The sequence below is a fragment of the Dermacentor variabilis genome, chromosome 6, assembly GCF_050947875.1.
Source record: "Dermacentor variabilis isolate Ectoservices chromosome 6, ASM5094787v1, whole genome shotgun sequence".
NCBI lineage: Eukaryota > Metazoa > Arthropoda > Arachnida > Ixodida > Ixodidae > Dermacentor > Dermacentor variabilis.
This window is the reverse complement of record NC_134573.1, coordinates 178,611,134-178,630,819: the sequence shown is the minus strand read 5'-3', so window position 1 is coordinate 178,630,819 and position 19,686 is coordinate 178,611,134. Positions and strand designations below refer to the sequence as shown.

Sequence of the window (19,686 nt, the reverse complement as noted above, 5' to 3'; positions counted from 1 at the left end):
ATTGCGCATTACGCTACAGGTTACGATGAACTGCATCAAGGAACCAGATATAAATTACCTGTGCTAGCTGCGCTTGCACAGAGGTCCACATGGGTACATACATGTATGATGCTATAAAAAAATGTGATTGCACTAATGAGGCTGTTCAATAGATTGGCACCATCATCCATATCCACCTCTTTCCCTTTCCTAGAGTTTATTTTCTAAAATACATGTTCCCCCTCCTGCATATGCATGTCACTGTTTTCACTGATTTTGGCATTCACAAAAAGCTCAGTCACCTCGCATTTGAGCTTACCACAAGAAAAGCACGAGCTTAAGCTGCAACTGCAGCAAAAAAAGAAATCACATTATACTAACGAAAATATGGCACCAGTAGCAGCCAAAAGAACGAGGAGTTGTTTGTAGTTCAAAAAGGGTTAAGATGACTAGATGACTCCTTCAGTGCAACTGCTATGGGGCAGTCAGTAATGCTGCACCATACATAAAGCCAAACATGCCTTGAAGAGCAGGTGGAGGGCCCCCGAAACAAGAGGAGGGTAGTCGTGCATGGTCAAGTGCAGCAACACTCGGAGGAATGTGCGCCCACCCTCGCCATCCAAGTCAACATCACCCAAGTCTTCCCTGCATGTTGGCAAACAAGATGACAGACTTTAACACAAAGAAGAGCACAGGGCAATGAAAGTGTTTCACACTAGTGAGGCACTATTTAAGTGTTCTACATTGGTAGCTGTATAATGAGCACATATTGCAGGGTTTACAGTGGTGTGAGTTGTTAGGTAATTGCTGAAGCATGCTGTGTTTAAACTATTAAATAAAACGGCAAAATACATTAGTCTTGATTAAGCTTTGTATTCCCCTTAGTTTTGCATCTTAGGAACACTACAACTGTAACACAGATAGCCAGGTAGGAGTCTAAACAGCAGAGTTCTTTGCACATGCAACTGATGCCCAAATATTAAAATACTGTATGTAAGTCATGACATGAGTCACACAATAATTGGTGTGCACATTACACTATACCAATTTTACCGCTATAGCGTGTGTGTGTGTGTGTGTGTGTGTGTGCGTGTGCGTGTGCGTGTGTGTGTGTGTGTGTGTGTGTGTGTGTGTGTGTGTGTGTGTGTGTGTGTGTGTGTGTGTGTGTAATCTAATTCTGTAGACTTGTTAGTTTTACGCTGACGGGACCAAAAAAATCGATCAAATTATCCGGCGGGTCGAATTAAATGTCAAAAAATGTCAAAACACACCACTGATTAATTTGACAGTATTTGCCCAATTCTAACACACCCCTAAATCTAATGCGCGCCCTCTTTCTATGTGTCCAAAAAAGGAAACGTAGTGATAACATTAAAGCTCCTAATCAAAGCAGAAATCAAACGCACGCCCAGTTCTTTAGCAAGAAAAATTGCCAAAGGTTTAATATGTGTCGCACAGTGGCAGCCGGCTTCTTAAAGTCAGCTTCGCCGCAGTGCTGCCAATTATGCGGCAAAGCATACGAACGCCGCGAACGCGGCTTCCGACCCAATTTTCTTAAAAAATAAAATAAGAAACAAGAGGCACACGTTAGAAACAGGTAAATACCGTAATCAGACATTATGAGCGTCCGGTATTCCTTGAATGTCTTCCCAGGGCAGACTCAAAATAGGCGTTTTCTATGGGAGGTGACGTATGTTCACTGCATTCACTGTCCCGTAAGCTCTGCCGAGACAGATGCTGCAAGTAAAATGGTCGCTATTGGGGTCACCATAGAGGTCGGGCACATGCATGCTGACTGGTCAAGTTCGAATTATATGGCGAAGGCCAATTTTAGGACCGAAATAACAAAAGTTTGGGCTCACAGAAATGCGTGGATGCCGGCAAGTAACTTAGGTCAGGATCGAATCAACCAAAAAATAGAATTAACCCCAGTTGAATTAACAGAAATTTACTGCATCCAGTATTTTAGCAGATTCCACTTCTAACCAGATGGAAAATATCCTGTTTAAATTGCAAGCGCCATATTGAAGGTGGTTGAGTCAAGAGAAGTCAGAGTCAAGAGAAGAGAAAGATGTCAGAAGTGAGCATCCCTTATGCAACAAACAAGGAAGTATGAAGAAAGAATGTCATATGAATGTCCCAGCATATCATCAGAAACAGCCAGGATCTTGAGAAAGCCTGAGACAAGTTCCGCCAAAAGATAATGGAAAATTTGAGCTGCACTGGATATGTACCATTGCCTTGTGCTACTTCATTGCATGATGCGACAGACTGCATGACTTATCAACATGCATTCTAAGAGATTTAAGCTGCAACTATGTACTTCCTGACTATGATACTTCACTGCCATGACAGTAAACAAATAATGATGCATAACAAAAAACAAGCAACTGTCTGCAAGTTGAATTATTTGCAGGCTGTTATTTGTTAAGTTTAACAGATAACAAATTAGAAACAATAGCATTTCTTGATGTAATCTACTGAGTGTCCTTAACAGACATCAATTGTGATGAAGTGAAATAAAAAATAGGCAATATGATGCAAGACAAGGGTGTAAACAAGCCTGAAATGAAAATTCAGGCAAGTTGTCCTTGCGTACTTGAAGATTATCAAATATGGAAAATCGAGGAGTATACAGCCTTCAAGGACTTTTCACAGTGTAAACAGTACAACCTTTTATTGAGTAACACAGCCGCTGACCTACATAGTTAACGGCATTGCAATGACAACTGCCTTCAATACACTGTCACTGTCAGCACAATGACAGTGTATTGAAGGCAGACTAATGGTTCTCCAATAGAAAATGTGTCACAGTATAAGTACCTTGGTCTTATATTCTCGAAGGATCTGTTTTGGTCACATCACACTGAACAGATGTGCAAGTGCGTGTGAAAGCTAGGATACCTGCAACGTACCCTACGTTTGGCCCCTATCAACACAAGGCTCCTCACTTATATAGCACTACTTCATCCAGTACTCAAGCATGGCTTGGTCGTATGGAACCCAGACAAAATATCTGATATCAATAAAATTGAGCATGTCCACAAGAAAGCTGTAAGCTTCACTTATCATTGCTACGACAGGTATTTTTCACTTAGTTCCAATATTCAAAATCTTTGGCTTGCCACTCTCTCTTCCCATTGTCACGTCAAATTGTCTAAGTTTTTCCACACTTTGACTAACTCTCGACAATTTCCTGTACTTAGCAGCTACATCACACCTGCTAGACCTATTCACCAAACACCACCATGAGTTGAATGTGTCTCCTTTTCATCACCACACTGATGTGTTTAAATACAGTTTCTTTTACCACACTATACAACTGTTAAATGCTTTACCCGGTCATGTTAGATCTTCATTGTCTGCTAATTCCTCTTTTATATTGTTAACCAGATTTTTATAGCATGCTGTTTTGTTTCCTGCTTTTTTTCCTTCTTTGTCCATCTCTGTATTTTCTACTCCCCACTCCAGCGATAGCCTTTCAGGGTTGCAGGATGCTGAATGAAACAAAAATAAACAAACAATCCCTGACAGTTCATTTGCCATCGTTTCTCACAGTAGAAGACAATGACAATGCAGTCAGCTGCTACTCACGTGCCTCCGAAGATGGCCTCAGCTTCCCTGCCAATGCGCTCCATATCCACACCTGTAGTGATAAACAATAGATCAGTTACCACCATCAAGGGCATTGTTGTCTTCATTCCCATGTAAAGCTAGCACTGACAGAGTCTTTATTTCCGAGTAGCATATGCTGTGAAGGCACTGGCATGCTTATAGGAAAGTAATAAACAATGCAAAAAATTATGTGACTATAAGGTAACTTGATCAAACGAAAAATAGAATTATAAAAGTAAAATCTGCAAGTGGCAAAATCAAGGCACAGTCAAACGTCACCTTGATATGCTCATACTTCCATCTAAACATTTTGAAGTTGAAAAATTCCTTCAACTGAAGCTTTTATGTTTGTGCAGTATGATCTCACTCATGGAAACTCACGCAGACTGCATAACTACCTTAAATTAGTGTGCGTCTACGGTGATACTGACACACTTAACCTATCAGCTCTTCCACAAGCTATCCATTTCTGGAATGACTTTCTAGATAACCTTGTATAAGAGCAAAATCACCAAAAGTTTTACGATAATCTAAAAAAATATATATATGCTCCAAAGTCTGACGTTTTACAGTGGCCAATTTCACCACTGCCTTTGCTTATATCATTGCTGCTGTTAAGTTAAAGTTGCTTTTTTTGTTCGTCATAGCATTTTCATTTTTGTTTTTTCAATTTTGAATGCTACTGTTATTCTCTTGCTTTTACAGTGTACCTATTTAATTATTGGGTTCATCTGCATCCTATTGCACTAATCAATGTTTTACTTTGTTAAAGTGTTAATGTATTTTGATCATTACGCATGTGTTTATTGTACTGCCTTTTTAATATAATGCCCCACGAGCTAGGGCTCTCCAAAGGCAGGGTGTTGGAACAAAATGTTTTTCGTTATGGTTTTAGTTGCATTCGACTTAAAAAAGTTACGTTTCAGTTCTGCTCTGGAATGAAAAAAAGAAACTGTTCTGTAACAGTTCAGAACGGCTTCGGTTCACATGCTAAAATTTTCTAAGCAAAGCAACGATAAGCACATAGTATTTATTTTTCTCAATGAGTGAATTATGATTTCTGAGATCTTGATCTCAGAAGCAGCACATCATCGAGTGTACTCGCTGAAATGCAAGGCCGCTGTTACGATAAAATCAACTTAAACGAACATGAACTCATGATAAAACTTTCCTAACAGAGCATTGTACACACAGAAAATGAAACGATAAGCTCTCCAGCACGCAAGCCCTGGGTTGCTCTGCGCTACCAATCTGCAAATGCACCGAGCAGTAGTGTTAGATTAGTGGAGTGCTTGACCGCGGCTATCGCTCGCGCTATCCCTGCCTGAGACAAGTGCTTATGCGAACCGCTGAGATGCGCACTTATTCCAACGTTGCCTTACGTCGGTTGTTTCGGATTGCCAACTTTCGCCTTGAACCGAAAACCAATCAAAAATATTTCAGTTTCACTCCGAAACAAAACCATAAATAACGTTTGGTAGATTTTGTTCCAATCAAAAATAACTTTTCTTTAGTTTTTCATTTCGTTTTCGTTTCGTTCCGACAAACTGCTGTAAGGTATCTATAAATAAATGTTACAATGCCATTAAATTGTACCTCATCATACCGAGAATATGCAGCAATCGTCAGCAACTAAGGATATAATAAAAAAACGAGTGTAAGTAGCCATAAAGAGGATGGGATGTGAGCCTCTGTGTCACTGTTGCTCTCTGCCGCGCCACCACCAAGTGCCACCTAACTTAACTGTCGCACTCTCTGGCAGATGGCATGGAGTGCTCAAGTTTGAAAAAGTTCAACTGACTTTAGAGTTCGATAGGGTGCCTCGCACCCTATCGGGGAGGAAGGGTGCGCACACTGGAGGCACCCTAGAATTTGGGAGGGATAAGAGCTGAGTTGGAGAAGTGCATCTGAGTGTGTATGCACCCTGTCATCCTTGAATGCGTGGGGAGGCAAAAGCAGTGCGCCGGCCTTACTAATCTGTTTTCATTCACTGGCCTTATTGAAGCCCTAGCGCTGCACAGTATCTCAGACTCTGTGAAGGGCAAGTTATACTACAGCATAGCACGGGCACACGCCTTGGGCGGAGCAGTTCTGCTACATTGGTGAAGAATGGCCGCTCATACAGTCTAGAGTTTGACACAGTCAGCGCGACTAGCAGCATTCGGTGGGCTCTGGCACAGAAATAGAAGATGTCCTATCTCAAGCCAAATCCACTAGACCAGAGTGAGGGAGAGAGAGATATAAAGGCAAAGGAAATACAAGGAGGTTAACCAGAGGATATCTCCAGTTGGCTACCCTGTACAGGGGAAAGAGGAAAGGGATGCAAAAGATGAGAGAAAAAGAAGAAAATAAGAATTTAAAAAACAATACAGAACTGCTTCTGTGGGTGCTGTCCCTCATGCTCTAGCTTGGCTGGTCTGCAGCATGCAGGCCTAAACATTGGGTGCATTGAAGAGAGCATGCTGAGTTTGTGGTTTCACCAAATATAAAAAAGGGCTCGCTCGCCACGAACTTGTGTGCATGCGCTGCGGCAACAACTGATCACCGCTCTGCTGTGGGCCACGTTCAACGTAACAAACTACATAGGAGGCAAATCTTTGGTAATTCTGACATCACCGGCGTGACATATTCGACTTCACCAACTGCTGATGCTGAAAATGCCAGGCTATATAAATTGCCCCCGAGGGATTCGTAACCGCAATATGCCATCACATTATAACACAGCTGTCAATGCTGAAGAGAGGAAACACAATCGCACCAAGGCTGTGCATGTTCGACGGGCCAATGAGAGTGTCGATGCACGTGCCAGCCACAGCAAGAAGACAGCCAAGGATCGTTAAGATTCATGTTTCATTTGGTGGAAAAAAAATACAGCTGATTAAAAGACATCTTTTCGACTGAACATAGAATTTGGCCCTCACAATTCTTTTCATGAGCAATGCTATAATGGAAGCATCACTGCAAAATGTCGTAGCCTTTTTGGTGCCTTCGTAAATTTGGGTTTATCTTTGGCTTGAAACATGAATCCAAGACCAATTTTTTTATTTGTTCTCTGAACGCAACATTGCTTTCATTTCTAAAAAGAGTTCATTAGCATAGGGCTGTTGTTGCATATGCATCCCCAGGAGCCACAGGACGTCAAGCAGCATGGGGGGACCCTAACAGAAGAGAGTCACGCAAAACAGATTCGTGGCGACAGAAACTTCTGAAGAATACGAGCGCCTCCTACATTGCAGGACAGACAAGGAGACCTGATGGTCATCACGGTAACTACGCGTGAGGTACGATACGATTAGGATACGAATTAGGTGAATAATAAACATCAAAAAGAGACAGAACAGAGACATATGCTCAACATTTAATCATCGGATTATTTGAACAACCACGTACATCAACCTTGTCTTCTTTAACGTCGATATTTAGCTGACACTTTTCTAGCTTTATATTGAGGCAAGCTAGGCGTCAGTCTGCATGAAAGCTTAGCTAAGCTGCATATGCCAGCACAAACAATGTGAGAAGACATATGCCACATCCCACTTACTGATCCATTATTATGACCCAGACACCATCAGTTGGCCATAAAAGCCTATCAAAAATCAAACAGACACAGCTAGGTTCAGCTGTCACCATAAGCTCACCAAGGCTTACTCCTTTTCCCATTTTATTGTACCCGAGTGTCCTCATCTGCATAAATTGGACATGCCCAGTGTGGGTGCAAAGAAGATGCCTGGCTGGAAAATATCAGAGCAATGCAATTTGCATTGCATGTCCATGCGAATCCTTACAGAGCTGAACAATGCATGTGTACAATGCTTGAAGGCTTCATTGACTCCAGAAATACATTGCTGAATCAGAGGAGGTCATATATGGTCTCATATGGAAGCACTCATGGTGAATTCACAAAGTTCATTACTCCAAAAATTCCACTAAACCAAGCTTTGTAAAATACGGTTTGACTGCACAATTATGCATTACAGGCAATAACTTCTTATTTTTGAGCTCTTTATAAAAGCAACATCATGTGTATAAAAAAGAAACCAGCAACATTTTCACTGTATCAAGAGAAAATAAGTAAAATAAGTTGGCTGTTGAGCTTTATCAGATATGACCTTAGTCATGTGCCAATATATGGAGTTGTATTTTGTCTGGAGTGTTCTTCACAAAAATGATCTATCCATTTTGTGTTGTTCTTGTAATGGCAGCAAAAAGCTAGGCAAGAATTTCAAGCTATGCATACACACCTTTGTCACCAACAACAATGGTCTCATCAGCTTTCTCATGGCTCTGCTGGAATTCCCGTTTGAAGATAGTCAGCAGCCCCGTGATGCGGTAGTCAAGCCTCACATTCAAGATGAACTGAGTGCAAAACAGTGGCCACAAAAATAAGCACAGAACCTTTCCTCATCTATTTATAAGGTACTAAAGTGAAACACTAAATCCGACCAGGCTGGTAAAATGCACTTTTGAAACTCTCTCAGCATTTATTTGGTGGAAAAAAAATACAGCTGATTAAAAGACATCTTTTCGACTGAACATAGAATTTGGCCCTCACAATTCTTTTCATGAGCAATGCTATAATGGAAGCATCACTGCAAAATGTCGTAGCCTTTTTGGTGCCTTCGTAAATTTGGGTTTATCTTTGGCTTGAAACATGAATCCAAGACCAATTTTTTTATTTGTTCTCTGAACGCAACATTGCTTTCATTTCTAAAAAGAGTTCATTAGCATAGGGCTGTTGTTGGCACTGTCAGTGAAATCACACCAAGCTGCTGCAGGAATTCAATGGTGGTATTGACTCCTGCCTTTCATTTCTGCATAATTTTTTTGCACACATAGCAGATTCAGTATGTTATTTTCTATTTTAGAAGTGCAACATGTATTGATCCAGCTTGGTATAACAATTTCCTTCATTTTCCATTTAGGACAATCCAAAAATAGGTGGTGTGATCCTGTAGAAGGTACAAGCTATTAATGTTCATTATTGTGTGATGGACTGAAAAAAATATGTTAATGTATATTAAAAGAAAACATAATACATAAGCTATGGTGATGGAAACAAATGAGATTAAATACTTAAAAGAAATGCAATAAGAATAAGAGCTGCACTGCCCTTCTACCAAACAAGTGTTGAGCAGAACAACACCACATATTGTATTTAGCAATTAAAGGAAAAAAAAAACTGCTATTTCCTCTCGCAAACTACATTTTTGGCACATGGGCAGGAATAAAATATTAGGTAAAAGCCACATGCTAAAACTTCGAGTACGATTACAAGACTAAAAATAATGTATGCTTGCCTGCAAGATCTCAATGATCTTGAGCTTCGTGTCCATAACAAGGGTGTCCTCCGCAGCACTTTTTCGTGGTGCCGGCGTAGGCGCCTTGGCCAAGGTGTTAGATCCAAGCACCATGTTTGTGACAACTGTGCCAACATCTCCCAGAGACTTCAATACACTGCCCTGGGCTGCACAGGTACCCAAAATGCTTCAGAGTCACTGATAAGATGAGACACATGCTAAAACATACCGCAGAACGACAATCGACACATATTGAAGTAGTCAGTGCAGTCAACGTAGAAATGACAACAGCATTCATTTGGTACACAAGCTAACAATGTTTAAAGGTTTATAAACTTCTGCAGAATTCAGCAAACATACAAAATTCAAAAGTGGAATATTTACATTTGCCTGAGTGGTTGCAGAATGGTGCAACAGCAGCCACGTGGTTCGTCAAAAAGTAAACATCGCAGCTGAGGACAAATTCATCCTGGTTTAGGTAGGGATCAAAGCTTGTAAAACTGCTTTACTGGTTGCCGGCAGGCTACTTGCTAGTCACATCATGCAAGCAGATAGTAGTGCACAGCTGAATGAAATGAAAAATCAGGCCACTGGAAGCTCAATGCATTGAAGCAAATGTTTCTTTCATGAAACTCCCTACACCTTACAGGTCTCCATAGAACTGTTTGGATTTAACACATCCTCAATTTTGCATACCACAGGCAAATAAGCACATATCAGCAACTAGGTACACAAGAAGGATGTTTTTCAAGCGAGATGTTGCAAGTAAAATGCATATCTTTACATGCAGTCAAACGGAGCTGTAAAATTCAAGAAAGGGCAATAACAACCAAATTCATGCTGCCTGTTCAACTGGCTGCCTTTAACAGCATGCAGGAAGAGCACAATCAAATGGCAATTACAGTTGCATGGTTGAGGTGGACAGGGAAATCAAGAGGCAATTTAGACAATTCATTCAATCATATGCAAATTATTGCAGCTGCAGTGAAACTATGATACAGCATCAGACACAATAAAGATGGGCATTTCAACATCATAAGGAATAAATTATACTTAAAAGACAAAGACAAAAATGCCATAGAGCAAAGCACTCCCAGTCAGGACACGACAAGCATGCTATCAGATACAGCATTGCTTGGTTGTGAAAAAAAACTGCCTGTGAATTTCTTCACATTTACCAATTAGGTTCTCAGGATCACAAACAAGAGCAATGACACATTAGTGAAGACCAAACACATGCAATGAAAAAGGCAAATATGGACAGGATATCCATCCTACTCACTTTGCAACTCCTTTTCAGGGGCTTGTTTATCAAGAAAGTAGATCAGACATCAGCAAAGTCAGCTTAAGGATTCTAAGTGAGCACTCACCATTGGCAATGGCAGCTTCAGGTACGCAGTCAAGTATGTTGAGGAGCGTTTTAGTGAGACGGAGTAGGTCACTGAAGCTGTAGAAACCAAAGTAGATGAGCTCTCGAGCAAGTTTAACAACCTGAAAAAAAGGAGTGACCACTAGAATGAATTTTTGCAATGAATTGCACATGCCTTAATTTATCTTGCAGATTAAATTATTCAACACTATTATTTCCAAATTGTCATACAATGCTTTATGTTGTGCTTTAAAAAATGCACTTAGAGAGCATTACCTTGGGCTGGCTTATCTTACATTATAGATACATTAAATATACCACTATGTACTGGTCATATATGTATAATGTCAAAATTTCACAAGCTGCACCACTATAAGGGGTCATATAAGAATGCACCACCATCCATTACCTCTATAGCACAAGTGTAGCTGCCATATGATGAAAATGACAAGATGAATTAAAAGGCGAGTGATAAGTGAAAACACTTTTTTCACTGCATTCCTTCTCCTAGAATTGCAATATGTGATCTAACCCATCAGATGAAGGTAGAGCCATTTATTATTGCAAAAGACTTGACACATTACATTATTGCAAGAAATTTTACACACTTTTCAAAATACATAAATGTTTTGACCTAGGGTTCAATAGAATGAAGAAACATATTTCCCTTCTAAATTTTCTCATGGACAGAGATGTTGCTACACCACCTTTGAAATTACTAAATACACAGACAAAACAAACCTCAAAGGTGAGCTTGTTCTGCTCCCTATCTGCAAAAGACCACACGTGTCCAACCACATTGCAAAGGTAGTCCTCTACAAAGGTGATGGTGGGCTTGAACTTGCGTTGCACCACTTCCTTCCCTAAGTCAGGATGACGATTTGCATCATAGCTGCGTCAAAGTCATAAGAGGTCACATAACACACGTATGAGCTAACTGGATACAACATTGCAAATGTGTCCAATACTAGTGATCTTTGTTAACAGTCATTCAAGTGCAAGAAAAAAACAAGTCTGGATTTCAGGTAGCATCATCTCAATGCTGGGAGCTGGAACCTCTAATTTCGAAACCATTATCAACTAAGGTATAATAGGTAATCAGAGATTGCTTGGTTTTCTCCATAGAATAACCAAATTTTTATTTTAGAGATCACCTAGTAAAATGTCACTTTATCCATAAAATCTTCAGAATAGGAGTTAATTCAGTGCCAGCTGTTGACACCAAACCAAAGAGCAGGAAGCATGTTGCATGCCACTGCCCAAGCTCTTCTGCAATTTCAATGTTGCAACCAGTCTCGACTGATGTGAGCATTGACGTCACCCTGCCCAATGAAAGTCGCTTAGCAATGTCTTTCTACTGAAGCAGTATGAAATGGGAAGGCAGAAAATTAAATAAAGTACACAGCTCCATACCTGAAAAAACAGTGTTCACTGGATTGTATTGCTTTTTAGCAGCAAGAGGCGCTATTTATGTCTCCTGATTTTGCCAAAGAGCTATTGCAAAGCATTTATTATCGATTGCTGATCACTTTTCTTATTTCCGTGTTTGTGGTCTTTATTGTACATTCTCTCTCTTTCTTTAATGAAAATAAAGGAAAGAGGTTTAGTTCACTCTCTAATGATGGCAGCTGCTGCTTTTCACATAATAGTAATAATAATACAAAACTTATTTTAAATTAGGAAGTGAAACAAGTTCGGGAAACCTAGAGTACAGTTAGCTAAAAGAAGTACTTGTTGGCCTTTATGAATGATTCAACTTATTAGTTGTGCTCTTCTCTAAACAGCATTACCTACACTGCTTTTACTCTTTTTGTTATTCTTCTCTGTTCTATCTGTTTGCCACTTAGCTATAGCTCTGGCTTGCAATATTTTGAAGTAATCAATAAAGGTGTGGAAACAAATTTGGTTCGAAAGAAACAAATTTTCTTGGGCTCGTTTTACCTCCACACTCCAAATGCGAACTTGACTCAAGGTGTTCAGCTTTAGAGCTAACCATACAAACTTGAGAATCTGCTTTTAACTGGACTGTTTTATTGTGATAGCAATTTTAGAGACACTCCAGCCACACTTGCAGTGTCAGCGTTGGCATCATGCCCTATGTGTACGTATGCATATGTCACGAACAACTACAGGCAGACATGTTCGTCGCAAACATTCACTTTATTGGTGGAAGAGTCGCACTTAGTGGCTTTTCGACCACGGTGTCTACATTCTGTCTATCCGCACACACCACAACACACACACTTAATGCCACTTGCATCTTCCTTTCCCTCTTCCTACCATCCATGCACGTCACTCGCAACACACATTGCACACTACCCGTCCTTCCTCTTTCGCCTTGCCTCGCCTCACTTGGAGCTCTCAGTCCACTTTTGCCACCACTCTCTCCTCAAGTCTCTACCCCCTCAAAACGTGAAGGAGTACGGGAAGAGAGAAGCTGTGGTCCATGGTAAAGCACCAACTGGTCTGCGAGGGCAATAGTTCGACAATGTCCCATAGTAGGGCCACTCAAAACAAAGTCAATGTCGCCTAACCGCTTGACCATGCGATAAGGTCCACGTCACCATGGTGCCGACTTGGCTGGGAGAACCTTCATAGCATCACTCAAGGCGTGACTATCCAAAAGCATGATGCCATCATCCCTAATGGCTCTTGGCTGCCGATGACGGTTGTAACTGGACTTCTGCACTTGCCAAGCAGCTGCTTGATGTTTCTGAGCAAACTTGAGGTACTGCTTCAAGGTACTGCTGGAGTTCTGATGCAAACGCACAGTGTGCTGCTTCTAGAGGCTCTTATCTTGTCACTTGCGGGTTTCCATGAGGTGTGATGCTCATGACCGTAACAGAGGAAGGCTGGAGTATATCCACTGACCACACTATCTGCATTACGCATGGCAAGAGCGATCTCAGGTACGTGCTGGTCCCAGTCCTTGTGGTTTGAGCAGCGTGCTCGTAGGCACTGCTAAATGGTGCCATTATGGAACTCGTCTATTTGTCTCACTGGTCGATATGGCACAGTGTGACGGTCTTTGATACCCCAGTGTTTTAGGAGATTACACCATGAAGTGCTCACGAAAGGCTTCCCATTGTCATTTGTGATGGCCATAGGTGTGCCACGGTGACAGAAAACTGCAACCGTACAATCTAAGATTTTCATACTTGTTGCCGCTTGCAGAGGGAAGAGCTCTGGAAACTTAGTGAATTTTTCGATAGCCACCAGCAAGTATTAGTGGCCACGAGGTGTAAATGGCAAGGGCCCGATATCGACACTAAGCTCTTCCATGGGAGCTGTGGCCCACTGAATGCTCATGAGGCCCTCAGGCTTCTGGCTTCTAGCTTTTGTGCGCTGACAGTCAGCACAGCACTGCACATACTTTGATATGTCAGCCTGAATGCCCAGCCAGACGAACAATGCTGAGGCACGTCTCGTAGTTTTGAAAAATCTGGCATGGCCTGCAGTTAGGTGGTAGTGTACAGCACAGCACTGCACATACTTTGATATGTCAGCCCAAATGTCCAGCCAGACGAACCATGTTGAGACACGTCTGGTAGTTTTGAAAAATCCGGCATGGCCTGCAGTTAGGTGGCAGTGTACCTTCTCCAGTGCCAGGTGTCAGAGGGTATCAGGTAGCCATGGTACCTTCTTGTTACTTCTTTGCTGAACCAGCAGTCTGCTTGGCTCCAGTTCTGTTTGCTCTGCCAGATCATGAAGACGACCTTGGTTATCAGGGTCCAAGCTTGTAAGCCTAGCTCCTTGGACCACGGTCTTCAGTTTTGAAAGACGGCTGTCAAGAGCCTGTTCCTGGGTGAGCTGTCCTGTGTCACCTAAGGGTCTGGCATTCCCTTCCAAGGCTACTTCTACTTGCTCAAATGTAATTTTGCTTAAGGTTCTGGAGCAGCAATGAACTTCCTCATGCAGACTGTCACTTGGGTGGTCTTCACACTGACGACGGGCTCTGCTCAAGGAATTTATGGGTATATTTGCCAGTCTCCATCTGTGCTTTATTCATGAATTGAAGCCTTGCAGTTGTAGGACCCTACCCTTGACCCTGGGCACCCGACATGCCTCATATCATTATAACCAATAGACCTAACCAATAAATGTATGGAGTACATGTCAGCAGGTCTACTGCAAAGCTGTCTGACTGACAATTCTCTTTGCCTATAAATATACTTGATTTTAAAATAGCAACAAGGACAACAATTAAGGCAAGGGGCATGTACATTTTGCCTCTTGTGTGTGCATTGCTAGAAGTAGATAGTTAAAGAAATACATATATCTTAATTACATACCGCAGTTACTCCTCTACTGTTTCATTGTTTTAGAAACCAACCTGCAGCATACAAGTTAGCAAAAAAAATTTTTGAGTGCTATCAGCTTGAAAATATGCCCAAAGTAAATATGCCAACCAAAGAAGGCATTGAGAAAGCATTGAGGAAATTAAGGTTGGCACAGGGTTACTCACTCCTGAATGGAAAGCTGCTCAGGAATGTCGGACCAGAGGCGTGCATACTTGACAGGTGTGATCAGCTCCTGAGGGTCCCTATCCACATGCATGTGCAGCATGAGTCGACAAAACGCTGCCCGCAACTCATATGGCAGGTTTTCATCTGCCATGCACCTGCAAGCATTGATAGCACCCGAAGGCCATGCTTTAGAATCGATAAGCATCAAAAAATGGGTTGAAGACTATGCTTTGTCCATCTTATAAGTTAGTCAATGAATTTTAATACAAGAGAAATGACGTACAAACCCGACAAAAAAGCAATCAGCTTGCTGCAACACAGTTACAATATACCGCCTATTTCTTAAAAATTCAAACAGAATTATGGGATTGACATGAGTAATTTTGTTAAATAGTGTAGGCTTGGGTGTGCTCGTATTCCACTAAAGAAGAGCAGAGCACTATACACAGGGACAATGAAACACACGTGGTCAAAGCATTGTTTTACATAATGTGCGTGTACTGCATGTAATCCCCGCAACTGAAATTCTAATTTTTGAAGTTTTGCATGGCACTTTTGTTTGCATCTGCTTCACCGCTTGTCAGTCCACCACCACCCCAAATGATCTGCTACAATTTGTTAAATCGCACACCGCAAGTTTAATTTTTGTGTGTCCCCTCTTGAAAGCCATCAAGCCAAAGAAACAAAATCGCGCCATCCATCAAAGGTGATTCTATATAAATATGTTCAATTTATCAACAAAACAAAAGAGTGACATTAAGTCTTACCATTGCTCTCCACTCTCATTTTCCCACATCTGCAGCTTGTGCAACACACAATGCCAATGACTGCCAATAAAAATTTTTTTGATCTTGTGTTCACATAATCTATGCATGCTTTTCATGCATAGCTTTTTTATTACAGCTACATTTTGCATTCTCAACCAGCATACATATCAGAAGGCAAACTATGAGATAGAAAGCACATCAACAATCCCACAAACAATGCGTTTGAGAAATACATTTCAGAAAGGCAAAAAGAAAGAAATGGTGCAATATCCGCTGTTTCATCTCGGGCCTTTCATTTTCATGTCTGATACTTTGCACTACCAGCTTCCCAGTTTCACCTACAAAAGAAATTATGTAAATTTTTTTCGAAGCTTAAACAAAATTTTATCCTAGCAAAAGCACTGACCTTGGTTCCGTTTTAACAGAAGAGAAACTGCTAGAAACAACTGGCAGTATTCTGCTACAATTTAGAAATCATCTAATAAAACAGTTCAGTGTGTTACTTGCAGCCCCTGGAAATTAGGCTGCTGCCAGGGAAACATTCTCACTTGTGGATCAGTTCAATATCCAGGTGAGGCGACAGGCTGTTGATAGCCAAGTACTGCCTGTCCAAGCACATGCCTGAGAATAGGTCGAGTTGGTGCCTGTACAGAAGGACAAAAAATATGGGATTGCTTAAAACACTTGTTACAGGCTCCTTGTCTTGAGAGGACCGGTGTTCCGAACAAGACAGCTGGAGGTCAATCAAGAGCCTCCTCAAGAAAAGCGCAAAAAAGTGAAAGGCCAAAAGGGGCTTATAGGAAAGGCAAAATAGAGAGTTTTATAATCTGGGATGCAAAAGGCTTGAGTTCCACTTGTGTACACAAGCCACTTAGATCCCAGCAAGAGCTAAGCAGACTTTGGGTGTTTCAGTATGCAAGCTGCTTGCATCCTCTAATCAAAACTACCTAATAGCTTTACATTACAAGCCAAGACAGCCCTACCCTTTTTCTTAGTTCATGATGCTGACTAAGGTTACTGCCACACCACCTTGCATATAATGGCGCCTTCGTTTATTTGGCTCCTTCGTTGTAATCATGCATTACCAACTCACCCACCAGCACATGCTCAGTGACTTCATATAATGGCATGCCAATATGAAAAGTAACACTATATTTGCATTTGATACACATTAGTTTGCTTATCCCTGTGCTGAAATTGGAAGAGTATCACGAGACTAACAATTCGTCATGAGAAATATGTTGCAGGTAGCAGTAGCAAAAAGTGTGGTGCCTGCAGGAACCATAATTTTAATGTAAATCAAATGTTCATGTTGGTGCACAGCATCTGGAGAGCTCGTCTGCATCACCCTTACTTTTCCCAATGCTCTCACTCAGGAGGACATCGGTGCATCACTGCCTCACAGTGCAGACAACATTGAAGGGCAGAATGAACTCGGCCTATATGAAGAAGCTGAGCAATGCCATGTGATAGGTGAAGTGTACGAGATGATACAAGTATGGTGCGTCAAATGGCCGGGAGCAATAGATGATGACAAAGACGACGTGCTGCACAAGTTTGAAACGACTGCGCCAGGTGTCACAACGAAAAAAAAGAGAAGCACCAACTGGCACAGTACACGGGGTGCAAATGCAGAAGGTGAAGAAGAAAGGAGAGAGGAGAGAGAAGGAAGAAGGGCTGGAAGAAGGGAAGGCAGCTAGGGTGCAGAGATGTGAGCTTGACGGGCGTTTGGACCCGAGCTCGCGATGCTTCCACCTGGCCAGATCTGTGCCTTCCGACAACCTGGTGTCTTCTTCGTAGCAGGCTGCAGCCTGCATGACGGCTCTCCTGAAGCAGGGCAACGAGGTGCGGAAGAGCGGGTTGCCAGGTGTCTGAACTTACACCCTAGCGACTTCTACTCGATCGCTGCTTGTCTTCTGCAGTGCCTGGGATGTCCTGCTAAGACGACTTCCCGGACTCAAGCTGACATTCGAATGCATCATAATGTAGGCTGCCTCTAGCCGGTTACTCACCTCCGACTACTACCTATTTTGGTTCCTGCCATCCTAATCTGTACTGCTCAAAGCCTATCATCAGAGCTAACTGGTGAATTTGCTATTTGCTCCTGACTTTCTTTGATTTTGTTATCTCTTGATAACTCAGTGAACTCTCTGTTGACTATGTAGCTTATCAATGTGTGACATGCCTTAGCCATCTTTCTGTATTGTATATGTAATGTTAGTGTAACCTAACTCCGAGTTTTTGTGGTGTTTTAAAATGTGAGTGTCAGTTTCTGTTATAGATGAAGTCATCTTTTGTATGTTTGCAAGCAGCCTTGTCTTTTATAAAATGCACCGATGTAATACAGCACCTCAAAGAATCTAATCATCACACGCCCATCTCAAAGAATGCCTAATGCAAGGAACCATGCTGTTCATGTGCCACATGCTGTATTGTGAAGGTTATCTGAACATCCAGTGACCTCACAATGCATGGCATGTGGCACTTCACCGTGAGACGATGATTTCGTATGTCCATAACAGAGAAAGAAAAATGCATAGTTGTCCCCTGCCACAATCCCATTGTATGTTACAGCAATAAAATGCAAAATCTCTTGTCTGCATAAAACAGGGGGAAGAAAACACCTCGCAGATACACAAGATGTGAACCAACAAAAACATTTTACTTCAAATGTTTACTTTTTGCTGTGACCGCTCATTTGCTATTTTTATTGTCCACTCCCCATGGGGCCTTGACTCGTAAATTTGTAGATGTGTTATTTTGATCTGGCCAAGATCGTTGGCTGTTAACAGCTGCCAGCCCAGCCTGACCTGTAGTAGTCGAGCGTGGCTCGTGCACTAAGGCACTCGGTGTCCTGCGCCAACTCCACGATGCTGCGCGCCTCCCGGCCGCTGTCCCACAGCAGCAGCACCTGCTCCTCCACAGCTAAGGTTGGTGGGCCCCCTTCCATCTCCAGCTCAACCTGGCTGCGGACCACCCTGAAAACAGAGGGAACGTCCCTCTTCACGACACTCATACAATTCGCACTATCGTACAGCAGTGAAGGTGGTTAGGCCAGAAACTGCAATGAAGTGTTTCCGCGTTTTAATGCAAAGCATTGTTAGGATAGACGCATGGGTTTCTGTCGTACATCTTTATACGTCCAGCTGATTAGCCTCAATACTAAGAAAACTAAAGCGTATGTGTCCAATGGTGGGTTTTGAACCCAAGTCCATCAGCACAGCAGCAAATGCTCCACCCACTAAGTCACTGACGCATGCACAGCTCAAAAGAATGACAACCTTACCAGTTCATCTCTCGCGCAAGCAGCGCTTTCAAATGCCTGGGCACATGTACCACGTCACATAGCAATACTTTATTCGTAAAAGTGAGACTAATTTCCCCTAGCAGAGGTGCCAAAATTAAAAATTAAATTCTGGGATTTTACATTCCAAAACACAAATCTCATTGTCAGGCTCAACATATTGGGGGACTCCGGATTAATTTTGACCACCAGGGGTACTTTAACATGCACTTAAATTTAAGTACACAAGTGTTTTTGCATTTCGTCCTTATCAAAATGAGGCCACCACAGCCCAGGTCATACCCATAACCTCAAGCTCAGCAGCACAGCAGTTGTGCATTAAAAATTGTCCTCACTAGGCTAACATATCGTGCTCCGTACTCCAGCTGATGTTAGTTGTTCCCACAATTGCAGCTTCTATGCTAGGGTATAACACCAAGAAATGCATCTCCTGCAGATCCTACCTGGTTTCAATCAGGATGTCAGCATTGTGGGGTGAAAGCACGGCCTTGCAGATGAGCTCCTGGGTGACAGGGATCGCCTGCTTGTTGGAAATGCAGAGGTCTGAAAGGTAGTCGAGAAAACGACTCTCTCTGTTTTGCCGCACCAAACTGACAAATGTCTCGATTTCAGCCGCTGTAATGTGCTTCTCAAGAAGCTTGCGATTGCTGTGCAACAGCGCTGTGATAGTGTCTTCAGCCAGCACATCATAGCCAATCTGCTTCTGCATGAACCCAAACCACTTGGCAATGTACTCCTGGTTCTTGCGGTAGTCCTGCTGGGACAGTCTCAGGATACGATAGCAGAGACGGCACATGTGCTTGTAAGGTGCATAGCGTGGGTCTGCAAGGTCCTCCATGCGCAGCAGTGGGCCCTGCCCATTGTCTGTGAACGGCGCCTGTTAATAAGC

The 19,686-nt window shown here is 42.2% G+C and overlaps 1 protein-coding gene across 2 annotated transcripts in view; it reads right to left on the bottom strand.

The window, feature by feature from the left end:
- Positions 1-19,686, bottom strand: part of Itpr (Inositol 1,4,5,-trisphosphate receptor) — a 174,015-nt gene that overhangs the window by 104,333 nt on the left and 49,996 nt on the right. For both annotated transcript variants that reach the window (XM_075696968.1, XM_075696969.1), the window contains exons 10-19: positions 19,241-19,674; positions 18,304-18,471; positions 16,042-16,137; positions 14,726-14,881; positions 11,002-11,152; positions 10,262-10,382; positions 8,892-9,058; positions 7,836-7,950; positions 3,574-3,625; positions 501-624 (exon numbers count right to left, since the gene is read on the bottom strand). In XM_075696968.1, the coding sequence (XP_075553083.1) occupies positions 501-624; positions 3,574-3,625; positions 7,836-7,950; positions 8,892-9,058; positions 10,262-10,382; positions 11,002-11,152; positions 14,726-14,881; positions 16,042-16,137; positions 18,304-18,471; positions 19,241-19,674 (1,584 nt within the window). The remainder of the gene's footprint in view (positions 1-500; positions 625-3,573; positions 3,626-7,835; positions 7,951-8,891; positions 9,059-10,261; positions 10,383-11,001; positions 11,153-14,725; positions 14,882-16,041; positions 16,138-18,303; positions 18,472-19,240; positions 19,675-19,686) is intronic.